General features: G+C 42.2%; 1 protein-coding gene across 5 annotated transcripts in view; it reads right to left on the bottom strand.

Moving 5' to 3' along the window:
- Positions 1-227: 227 nt before the first annotated feature.
- The window catches only part of VEGFC (vascular endothelial growth factor C), a 551,666-nt gene continuing 539,047 nt past the window's right edge, over positions 228-12,846 (bottom strand). For all 5 annotated transcript variants that reach the window (XM_078677689.1, XM_078677686.1, XM_078677688.1 and 2 more), the window contains exon 7: positions 228-726. In XM_078677689.1, the coding sequence (XP_078533815.1) occupies positions 612-726 (115 nt within the window). In that variant the 3' untranslated portion in view covers positions 228-611. The remainder of the gene's footprint in view (positions 727-12,846) is intronic.

Here is a 12,846-nt window from a genome sequence, read left to right on the forward strand (position 1 = left end):
CCTTTGTTGCCTATATTTCATTCTTTCCGGGAATCTAAATATGTCTATTTTTGCTTTAAGATGGAAATAGTTCTGCCTTATTTTCTTGTATATCCAAATGTTCAGATTCTAAATCTGGGATTGGGGCATTTATGCTGTAAACCCAATCATGCATACCTAAGTGTGTTCCCAACAAGGCCACAACCATATAATACTGTATTGGACTGGAAATTCTTACTAGCATAGAATACAATACAATTTTCTTTTTATTTTAAACATATTTTGCATGATATAAAAATATTGATCACAGTGAGCTTTACAAATTGTTACTGCTATAAACAGGAATGCGGCACAATATTTTTGTGGAAATAAATTATATAGTCATTATCTTTAAAAAAATCTTGAGGAAAACAGACCGTTTGGTCATTGATGGAAAAATCCATTTTCAGTTCTTTGCAGAAAACGAGGCCCAGCTGATTTTACTTGCTCAGGAATGCACAATGTGCTCAAGTCTTTGTGATTCATAAGAGTCCTCTCGTGTACTGGAATATCCACGTTAGCCACGCAATGTCTTCTCCTTTTTTTGTACAAAAATGTACACCAAAATGTCAAATGGTTATTTCCTTTCTTTACTAGTTAACGTGAGGTCTTTTCCAATATGTGGGCACACAGCGGCAAACCTCGTCACTGAAGTAAAAACCAGCATCGCAGCGTTTCGTTCGAACTGTGCACGGTAATCTGTAGCAACTAGAAAAACAATTGAAAGAAAAGGATTAAACCTGGTTTACATAACTTCAAGTTACAGCAAGCCTGCATCATAAATCAAAAGAATGTTAAGCTCCACATGCACATACCAAACTTACCTCTTCCCAAATCTCAGGTTGTGACATTAAACTTGTGTTACAAAGAAATAAATAGGCATAATTTGTTATTTATGGGAATGTCACAATCACCAGGCTACATAAATCTCTGGAAAAGCCTGAAAAAGCTTAAAGGATGAATATAGGATGCAGGATTGTCTGTTTTCTGAATTGCTATCAAATAGGCTATCAAAACTAGAGACCGTGATTATAGAGCTCGTGGACACAACTGTTGTATGTAAATTTAAATCTTTACACATTTTGGAATGTCAGCGCCTGACCTTTATTTTTAAGTATGCTAAGCTCCAGCAGTGATTGAAACAAGTCACAGCTCGAAGGCTTTAGAATCCTAATTTAGATTTGAAAAAATTAATTTTAATTACATTAAATCCACCACTTGAAAATGTCAGCAAGAAGCTATTTCATTGTATTGCTTTTGGCCAAGATTATGAGGGAAATTGGTCTGGAGAAGATTATCCATGATGTGTGATATATTCATATATTTATTATAATTATTAATGTAAGAAGCATTACTACTTATGCTATAAGATCTTTATTATTCATCCAGAGGAGGTCCCCAATAGGTTCATGGCCGGTAAGAGACCTTTGATGAAAGTTCACCTACAAGATCCACCTGCTTTCTTACCCTCATGGAGCTCTAAATTGGACACTTCTAAAGAAATGTGAATATAAGGACCAAATGAGTCAGGATGTATGGCATTCATGAGTATGATGAATCGAAATTTAACAACTGAGTGCACACAAATAGGATAGTAACAGGATCCTTGTGAGGTCCTGATGAAGTCCAACTAGCCCAGTGAGGCACTGGTGTGATGGCTGAAACATGTTGATACAGAGGATACCAATTTCCGATTTGCATCCCATTCTGTGTTTAACTCTGTCAGGGTGCCTTTTGAAAATACAATTAACAGTAAGGGCAGCCTAGACTATTTTAAATCTAGGATTCCACCCAATAACCAAAGAGCACCCTTTGCTACCAAGGCTCATCCCATCCAGATATACTAGGTATCGGGACAGGAACTCTGTGATGAAACATGACACTTGGAATTCCAGTGTGCAAAAGTCCTTTTAATACTGTAGGGTGACCCTCTTGGACTAGTATGGATAAAATAGGCTAAGCACAGAAGGGGTTTCCTCCTGTTGTTTTGTATGGTTACATGTTTGAGAAGGTGGGCTAACCATGTATCCCTTCTCATTCCCTCATACTTGGAATACAGTACATTTTCTATGAAACATTAAAGTTGCAAACAAAGCGGATATTAAATACATACTTTTTAACATATCATTGCTTTTTGCAGAGCTCTGTGTGATGACTGGTGAAAATTGAGTCAAGTGCTGGGAAGACCGTTGGCACCAAGGTCTTAAATAAGGCCTCTTTTCGAATGGTTTTCTTCTTACTGAAGAAGTTCCTGGAAGGTTGTTAATAGTCAATTCTAAGGGGCAGAGTTTGCACCCTACCTCATCTCCGTGATTGGAGAAGACAAATGGTTTGATCATTTCTCACATATATATTAGTTGGAACCAGGGTCAGATTCTACTCTTTCTCTGCCCATACCTTCGTTTTTCTACGGTGGAGGAAACAAAGGCCATTCTGAGATTGATTGGCAATAACGCTCCAGGACCTGATGGAGTACCAGCTGATCTCTATAGGACTGATCGTATCTGTGCTCCTCTGTTAACTTTTTTATAAATGTTGCAGTGATACATGGCCCGCCTAGCTCGTGGGAACAATCCATCATTGTCCCTGTGTTTAAAAAGGGCGATCGAGGAGACTCGCAATGTTACGGGTACATCTACCTGATTGATAGTACTGTCAAGGTATTGGGCTGGCGATGCTTGGCAGGCTATCTATGTGGGACAAAGAGAACAGCATTACCTCCGATTTGCAGTATGGGTTACGGCCTAGTCTTAGTACTATCGATCAGTCACTGGACCTATATCTTTTAATCCAGAGGTATACTGTAGCCAAGAAGGGTACTCTATATCTAAGTTTCATGGATCTCACCTCTGCCTTTGATCGCGTAAATCGCTCCAAGCTATGGGCTTTGATGTAGTCATTAGGAGTAGATCTGGCCTTGTTGTCTTTCTTTGGGGACCTGCACAAGGACATGTCTGCATTTGTGAGGTTTGGTATTGATGGCCGCTTTTCAAGATCCTTCCCAATAACTCGTGGTCTCAGTCAGGGCTGCATCCTGGCATTCTTTTTGTTCATCATCAATAATATTCGTCTTTGGAGGCGCTAACTGAGAAGAATTCTGATGTCTCTCGTGTTTGTCAGCGGGCGTTACCTGTTCTGCTGCATGTAGACGATGAAATCCTCATGTCTAAGATAGCAGTAGGGATGCAACTCCTGCTTGATAACATTTCTGATTATTTTGGATGATTTAGATCTCTTCTTAAATCATACAAAAGCTTTTGTAATGGCTTTTGTTTGTAAGCCCTTCAAACATAAAACTTTTTACTGTAATTAATATAAAATCGATCAGGTACCCATCGTTAACTATTTGAGTATTCTGCTTGACAATAGGAATACGTGGGGAACTCTTCTTAAGTCCAAAATACTAAAGTGGGCTGGAAACCAATTAGGCCCCTTCTTTACATCTATTGCAAAAAATGAATGTCGGCTATAACCTATGGCAGTGATATTTAGGGGTATAGGAACTGTCACAGGAACAGGCCTGAGGAGAATACGTTTGTTAGGCACCTGCTGGGGGTTCTTCAAACCTTTGTTGTCCACAAAGAACTGGGCCTTAAATATATTTCTGACACCATTGCTTTAAGGCCCCCACTACATTGAATATCGGTGTGGGACAAAAGTGGGCCTTCACTGAATAGACTGATTATTAAAGATTGTCTCTCTTTAGATATTTAGAAAGCAATACTCTTGCTGGCTTACATTAAGTTGAAAGTCACCTGCATGCAAACAATCACTAAAGCGGACTATAATTGTGTCATATGAACTTTTTCTACTTACGTTGAGGCAAACATGGAAAACAACTACAGAAACCTGCTGCTCGCACCCACTGTATAATGAAAACAGTCCCTTTTAAAGAACTATACCGGACATGGGTGACCAATGTTTATCAGTGGCAGCTTTTAACTAGGATCAGGTTTAACCTTTTTGTATATTTGATTAGTTTCCATAGGGGCTGGTCTGCTCCCGGTACACTGGGCCCCTGTGTGTTACAATATGTCTGCACCAACTCTTGAGCACTTTGTTTTGTTCTGCTCGCATTTTACTTGTACCAAGAAAGCGCTGTTTAATATCTCTTTTAAAAAATCTAACATTCACTAAAGTGAGACCTGCCATGTTACAGCTACTAATGCTCAGGGATATCCACACTTGTGCATCACTAACTTTTTGAGCTGTATAACTAAGTTGCAGGAGACATGGGGGTAATTTCACTTTGCCTTTTTTAGGGTGGATGATTAAATGCTTTCCTTATGCCTTCATTTTGATGTATTATTATCATTTCTGATTGTCAGTTCAAAACGTTGGGGTATCGTATAGCCGTTTATGCACTTATGAAAGTTTGTTGGGATACCATAGTCGTGATCCCCTTTTTTCCTCATTTCTCAATTTTTATAAAAAACTAGAATGGTGGTTTGGTAGCTTAGCGACCAATTGTGTTTTAATCGATGTTTTTTATATATGCATGTCTTTATTACATATTTTAATGTTTTATGGATTACATGTACCTCTAATGGTTACATAGATAGAGAAGATTTTTTTTCCAGTGTGCACAAAGTAACAATTCATGACCGTACTCAGAGACACAATACCAACTTAAAAACACCAACAGATACTGAAAGGAGAGTACAGAGCAACACCCCACTATGGGCCAAATGTACAAATAAATGATTTACAAGTGGGCACAAATTGTGCACTGACTTATTAGCAGTTCAATTCTGATTGTGCGACCCAACCTATGTACTATTAGGCGAGTTCACAAAATCACCATTTGGAGTTGTCTGCAATTCAGCCTACCTAGTAACTATTGATGAGCTAGTGAATTGCGACTCACTCTCATTGAATGCCATCACAGGAATGGTTGTACTAACAAACACAGTGTCCAGATAGATCGTTTCTTAATTAATCGTACGAGACTTCAGTGCTTTGTTCTAGAGCCCGTGTGTTTTTTTATTTTACTTCTTTTTGTACTTTCTTCAAACAAGATTAGACCATTATTCTCATGTCATCTTTTCGGGCCACACATATTTTTCAAAGGATTATTAAACATTCAAAACGATAACCAGTAATGTAACAACACAAAATGCAAAACAAAATTCACAAGCACATTACATAGAACATTACATAAACAGTACAAGTAACAGTCCGTGATTTTCAAATACACCTGGATGACCCTCAAAGATAATTGTAAAGGCTCCTGCCTTTTGTCCTGCCTTTGTGTAACGCTCAGGGAATGCTTATTTCAAAGGGCGTTGTCTATAGGGGGACAAAAAGATGTATGCATTCCCTCGTGGCACACCCAGCTGTTTATCCTGTGAGCACAAGCCAACATGTTTCGAACCCTGCCCTGCTTGGGGGTTCTCCTCAGGACTCGGACTTAGTGGTCTTGGTAAATTTGTTTCAGCTACCGATGGGCTGTTTCCTTGTGACACCATTTCACTCCAATTATCCCTGCTTATTTCTTATTTTTATGATTATAACAAAATTATTTGAAGCCCTCTGACTTCTGTAGGGTCTGTCCTCTTTGCTTTCGGAACCTTAGCATAAATCTTCTTCTGAGTGGGCTGATCAGTAGCTGAAACAAATTGACCAAGACCACCAAGTCCGAGTCCTGAAGAGAACCCCCAAGCAGGACAAGGTTCGAAACGTGTTGGCTTGTGCTCACGGGATAGACAGCTGGGTGTGCCACGATGGAATGCATACATCTTTTTGGCCCAAACGAAATTACAGCGCCTAGACACTAAGCATTATAAAAAAACAGTTAACATGTAGAAAACAATTAGCATTAGGTGGAGTGGCGCTCATTATTAAGAGGCACATTCCTTGCACTATCTTGCCCGTGGAAAACCTACCAGGCTGCGAGACCCTTGCCTTTTCCTTGGCCCTTTCCCCTCATCAATCTTGCTTGGGAATCTTGCTTTACAGACCCCCTGGCCCTCTCGGCTCTTTTACTGAGGATTTGTTTTCGATTATTTCCACACTCAGTCTTAGGGCAAAACACTGCCTAATCCTAGGGGATTTTAACATCCACATGGATAAGGGCGAGGATCCTCAAGTGCAAAAATTCCTGGACATGACATCCTCGGTGGGATTTCATATGCACTTGCAAGCTCCTACACATGAGAAAGGGAACACTTTAGATCAAATTTTCTCGACCGTGCCAGTGTCCCTTTCCTCCCTTGCCCCAGTCCTCTGGTCGGACCATTTCCTAGCGGACTTTGTGATAGTACATCATCTAGTGGCCGATCGCAATGTGCAGCGGCAAACAGCACGTATGCCTAGAGCCTTTCACAAAGTCACCGCAGCTATGATTACCCGGGACTTAGAAACATATCCTTGTGTTCTCACAGGTAGGTTGGAGGACGATGTAGTGTGTTTTCAGAACTGGCTCACCGCACGTCTAGAAGCTCTGGCACCACCTCGCCAGGTCAGATCAGAACTGGCAAGAGCATCTGCGCCGTGGTTCTCAGTTACACTGGCTGGTAAGAGAAGGCACTGCAAGAAGCTGGAGAGGCAGTATGACACTTCTGCTAAGCAGTCTTATAGAGAAGCAGTGAAGGAATATCATAGGGAGATTACTGCAGAGAAAAAATCCTTTTTAGCTAAAAGGATTGAGGAAGCAGACAACTCCTGCAAAGAGATCTTTAAGATTGTAAAAGAATTTATCTCTCCCTCCTGCTGTACTCCGACGTCCGTCTTTTCGGAACCATGGATTACGGAGCTTGCTGCATTTTTTTCCAATAAAATTCGTGCCATCCAGTCGGCCTTGCAAGGAGCCCATAACATCTCGGATTGTGGCTCTGTGGCTGACGGCTCTCCTAATCCATGGACATATTCATCTGTATTGGACACAAATACTCCTATTCTTGACTGCTTCCCTGTTTTAGAGCTTCAGGCTTCGCTTGACCTCTTGTCCAACTTGAAATCCGGCTCTCCACTTGACCCTTGCCCTGCCAAGTGTCTTGCGACCTTGGCGCCTGCTCTTAACTCTATTATCAATCCTATGATTAATCTATCTTTGAGCTCGGGAAAAGTCCCCTCATCTTGGAAGCAGGCCCTTGTTCTCCCCCTTATTAAAAAGCTGAATGCAGATGCCAAATTGCACTCCAACTATAGGCCAATCTCCTTGTTGCCCGCTCTGGCCAAAATAGCGGAAAAGCATGCTCATACCACCTTAACCAGCTTTCTAGAGGTTAATTCCTTATTACATCAGTCTCAGTCTGGGTTTAGATCTAACCTGAGTACAGAAACCGCTCTACTCGAGGTGACGGAGGCTGTGAAGGAAACTCTAGACAGGGGTGGAAAGGCCTTGCTCATCATGCTTGATTTGTCGGCGGCCTTCGACACCGTTCCCCACGACCTGCTCCTGACAAGACTCTGGGAGATTGGCCTGAGGGGAACGGTGTTCGAATGGTTTCAATCCTTTCTGGCCGACCGCAGACAAACGATCTGGGACCCCCCCTTCGCCGCCCCTATGCCGCAGCTTGAGGTTGGGGTCCCGCAGGGCTCCATACTCAGCCCCTCCCTTTTTAACATCTTTATGTCACCTTTGGCGGCACGGGTGGAGGAGCTAGGGGCTCAGATCGTGTCCTATGCGGACGATACACAGCTCCTGTTCACTTGTGACAGGGGCTGTGATTTCGACGGAGTGGCCATCCGGAAATGTCTGGAGTTTGTGTTTGATTGGTTCGGGAAAAGCGGCCTCAAATGCAACTCAGACAAATCCGAGATATTGTTTTTTGGTTGTCCTGCAGACCCAAGATGGAGGCACTGGTGGCCTTCGACCATGTTCCCCCCTGCCAGCGATTCTGTTACAGCTAAGAACCTGGGCATGTTGGTTGATAACACTCTTTCCTTCACGGCCCAGGTAGCTGGCCTGACGGGGAAGTGCTTTGCCATCTTAAGGATGTTAAGAAAGTTTCTGCCGTATCTATCTTTGGAGCACAAGAAGATTACGGTGCAGGCCCTGATAGGGTCACGCCTGGACTATGCTAACATCCTCTATCTGGGTCTTCCTGAATATCTGCTGACCCGCCTGCAGATAGTCCAAAATTCGGCAGCCAGGGCAATCTTTGGTCTTACCAGAAGGGCCAGGGCGAGCAACCTCCTTGTGACTCTGCACTGGCTGCCGATTCATAAGCGAATCACTTTTAAGACCTTAACTACAGCCTTTAAGGCGCTTCACAATTTCGGCGCTGGTTATTTGCAGAAAAGGGTCAACTTCTATCTACCATCTAGACCCTTGAGGTCGGCTGCCCAGGTCAATGCCATCGTGCCGGCAGTGAGACGTGTGCGCTGTGGAGGTCGCTCTTTTAGCTACCTTGCCCCCCGTCTCTGGAACACTCTGCCCCTGACGTTGCGAACGTGCTCCAATTTGTCTGCTTTTAGAAAGGGACTTAAAACCTATCTCTTTGCCCTGTAAGCTGTTTTGTGGTTTTTTTTGTGCCATAGGGCTGTTTTTGTTAGTTGCTGGTGTTTGTGTGAGGATCTATAGCGCCGGGACGCTCTTTGAGCAGCTGAGCGCTTTACAAAACCCCCAGTAACATAACATAACATAACATTTCATCTTACAGAGCATGTTGCACAGGGTTGCTCTCATTCGCTAGAGCCATGATACAAATCCTTGTATTGAAGTGATATAGTTTCAGCATTTGATGTGAAGTCAAATATTGTTGATCAATCCTTAGCCCCCACCTAAAGTAACAGAAGCTCCAACCCGTCATGGGAGAGGAGACTACTTTAGTAGTATCAGGGACCTGATCACCGGTGCCTGATGTCTTGGAGCAGTTTACTAGTGGGACGCTAGTTCAGTAGCCACTGGCTAGCTGTTGGAGGGTAGTGTATGGTCAGAGTGCCAATACAGCCTGATACCCCTAGATATCCTAAAAAGAAAGGGGGTCCTATTCCACCGGACTCTATTCCCCCGCTTCTGCTTATAACTGGAAGTACCACACAGGCTCCAACAGCGCAGAGAGGTGGTCTGGGCAAATCGATCTCACCGTCAAGGACTGGGACCAAGCTTCCTCATCTCCCTCTGCCACTGCTGAAGCTCCCTTTCCTTATCTTGAGCGCCTGCCTGCAATTTCCTTGTTCAAAGTGCCAGCTCCACAAGCCTCACAGGAACAGCTGGTTCTCTGACCGATGCTGCTGATGCTCTTGTTCTCGTCAAACTGGCACATTCCTTTACAACATCAGTCATAGAGAAAACCTCCTCAGGTTAAGCCCCATCGAGGGGTGTGCAAAGACACCGTGAGCAAGCTTCTTATCGAATGGCCAATTCAGAATCCAAGACCAATCTTGAACAACATCTGATCAAGGACAGACTTTTATCATCTTTAATTGATAGGCTGATCCAATCAGAGGGTCTGCTATGTTTGAATCCCTTCCAATAACAAGGCACATTTATGATGTATTCAATGCATGACCAAAGCATACTAAAGGTGACGTACTGTCTTCCCTTGTACCAGCCCGGGTTATTCCCAAGGGATAAATATTAATTAACTCCAGACCAGGAGGCCCTGGCCATGGGGAGAGGGATCTCTTAGCAGAGATAGTACAGCTAAACCCAGTTAACAGCTGAGTGTCTACCCCGGCCCATCAGGCCTCTTCAAGGAATTGGGTGGGGCACGGGGAGCTGGAATGTCCGGCAGAACAGCTCACATTACACACAATGGCTCAACTCCCCATCCTTTCCCAATACACCCACTGGCTCTCAAACACACGTCCCAGGTAGACAAAAATAATAGGATCCCAGGCTGGTGGGAGACTGCACAGACTTGATCAGTAAAGTGACTAGTAACTCACCCCTCCTGACTATAGATTTACTGCTGCCACCACTGTCAGACTACTACAGCCTGGTTGGAGAGGGCAGTAGACACTCTCTGGAAAATAGGGTTGCACTAGGCATGCCCCCTCAACCTCAAATCCAAGCTCTTTGGTCTCAATCCGTGTAAACAGGGAGACCCAAGCATTATTGTAATGCTCACTGAGATAGGGATCTAGAAACCATACAGTAACTTTTAAGTGGCTTGCCTGGAGACCAGAATAAGGCAAGAAAAGCACTTTCTCCAGAGACATGCAGAAGACTTCCTGTCCCAACAGTCTAGATCAAATTACTCAATGATTAAGTGGAATACTTCGAAACATATTAATCCAGCAGTGTCAGGATTGGGGAAACACAAAAAGCAGAAGAAGCACCTGTGTGTTGATGCTGGTTCAGTTAAAATTAATTCAATCAACTCTGCATGTAAAATTTAAGTTTGTAAGTTGTATTACACAACAAGCTTTTTAGCAATCTGGCTTTCGATTAGGCTAACTGCAATACCTAACAGTCAAATATATGGCAATAAGCTTGTTATTACAGAATTGAGATATGGTTTGCAGTTGTTCCATATGAGTGTGGGATGGCAATGGCAGCAGGGGAAATTGAGCTCGAACATCATTCATCAGGACCTTGGGAGACATCCCACAAGTAAATAGGGAGCACCAATTGACAAATGGTGCATTTTTCAGCAAATATATTTATCTCGACAATAGGTGCATTTCACAACACATTATCCCACAAAATGTGGTCAATACACTGTAAGATTTATATTCCATTCCATTTACATTCAATTATAATGGGAAAGCAGGGTCTCACCACTGGACGTGTTAGGAAATTAAGTGGCACCTCGTGCATTTTTGCGGTCACAAGGTTAGAACCATCTCCCATATAAATTATTTAGCAACGTTAATGACTTGGTGCATTTGTGCATATTAGAGCATTATGACTGTTCAAAACTTGTCAGGATTTAAATTCAAATTCGTGGGGAGCTAGGATGTTTTGGAAATGTATTGTTAAGTGGTTAACTAAATTTCCTAAGCACATTAGTCCTGTAACGTTCGGAAGTGCATCGATGGCTCAATTTATAGGTGAGTGAAGTGGAGGGCTTCCCTTTAGAAATTTTGAAAAATAAACTTGCAAATGGTGAACATTCAAGCATAATGGGTCATTCAAAACTTTACTGAATATAAAGAAACATTTGCATGGTGTGTTTAGGGTCCCTCCACATGAGATTTCTCAGTATACTATTGGTAAGTGATTGAATTTTAAGCCAGTTCTTAATATGATGTAAAGAAAACATAGTGAAGGCTCATACTCTGCCACATGGGCTTGCTGGAACATTTAGGGGCACATAGTACATTCTTAAGACCACCTTATTGTTAATGTTTATTTCAGGAGGGAGGTGGGGGTGCAGATCCCTCCACATTCATGTGTTTAGGGACTTTTGGCAGTGACTAATGTGTTTTATAAAACCATGGCTAGAACGTCATGAGAGCTGAAGACCATTTGTCTACCACGGATAAATCCAATGAAGGTTCCCTCAATCTATGTCTGGGCAAACATGTTTGAACAGAGTGCATGTCAAATCACCTAGCCAGGATACTTGGTAGGACTTTAACAATCACTTTATGGAGGCAGCTTTGGGGGTTTCCCCAATAATATTTTGGGGAAAATATTGTTTTAAATTATTGATTTTTTAGGCATGTTAAACTTGCAACATTAGTTAATGCACAGGAAATCCACAATGACCCTATATTGAAATTATTTTGCGAATGGGGGTTATATTTGCACATGTTGGGGCATTTCAAGGACTATGTCTCTTTAAAATGGGTTGGTACTGTTTCCTTTAAAAAGGGATCATATAATTAAGTACTTAAATATATACCCATTTTAATGTGCCTTGAAATATACTGCAATGCTGCAACATAGAGCCAGTTAGTTTATATAATGTCCAAATGTGTACAATTTACAGTTATCCATAATATCAAAGTATTTAAGCAGTTCAAGGTTTCTACATCTCCTTTACCGCAATTAGCATATTTTAAAACTTGCATAACCAATAACAGACTTTCAATGATTCAGCAAAGATGCGCAGAGCAAGTCACATTCTCCTTGTAAATTCCATAAAGTGCTAGGCCCCATTTAGCACTCAGGTTTCAAGATTACAACAAAGCTATTAGATGCATTGATAACTTCCCGTTTTAGAACACTCTACAGTGAACACGTCTGCAAAAGCAATTCAAGTAAAAAAAAAAAGACTTTATACATTAAAGATGCAAATGCATTAGATTTACCTAGATATAAGGAGTGTCCAACCAATGGATATTCTCCCTGGTCAACCACATAGTTATTCAGGCCAATAAGCAAATACATTTGCTTAGAAACACAAAGGGATGTATTGTACTGCCTATGCAGTGCTGCCAGCAAAAAATACAATTATATGCATAGTATACTTACATGTAGAGGCTTTCAGACAACTCTTTACATGAATTAGTCTGTTCATCTGTCAGTCACATATTGCTTCCACCCACTACAGCATACAGCATGGGACAGTGGGTCAGCCTACTTCAGCCACTGGCTGTCTTTAATGATTGTGACAGCATCGTGCTCATTTACTATAGGCGTCTGCATCCGGAAAGGACAAATGCAGCCCTTTTTCAAGACACCTCCAGCACACTGAAGACTAGACTTCCAGGCAGCATCATATGTTTGTGGGCAGAGAGGCTAGAAGTAGATTGCAATTTCTTTCAACATGAACTGTATTTTTAGCTTTGTTATCGCGTTTGCAGGAAGAGCTTTCTGAGGCGCGCTCATTGCCGCAAACCACCAGGGTTTGTAGCTACTGTTCTAGCGCACGAGCACAACACATCCACTGTAGACAAGAGTCTGCATGGGTCGGCAGCTTTAGATTGTTTCACCCCATCGAGTGCCCCATAGAGTGCCTCATCATTTTTACGAATCATGTGGTATAA

Source organism: Lissotriton helveticus, chromosome 2_1 (assembly GCF_964261635.1).
Source record: "Lissotriton helveticus chromosome 2_1, aLisHel1.1, whole genome shotgun sequence".
Lineage (NCBI taxonomy): Eukaryota > Metazoa > Chordata > Amphibia > Caudata > Salamandridae > Lissotriton > Lissotriton helveticus.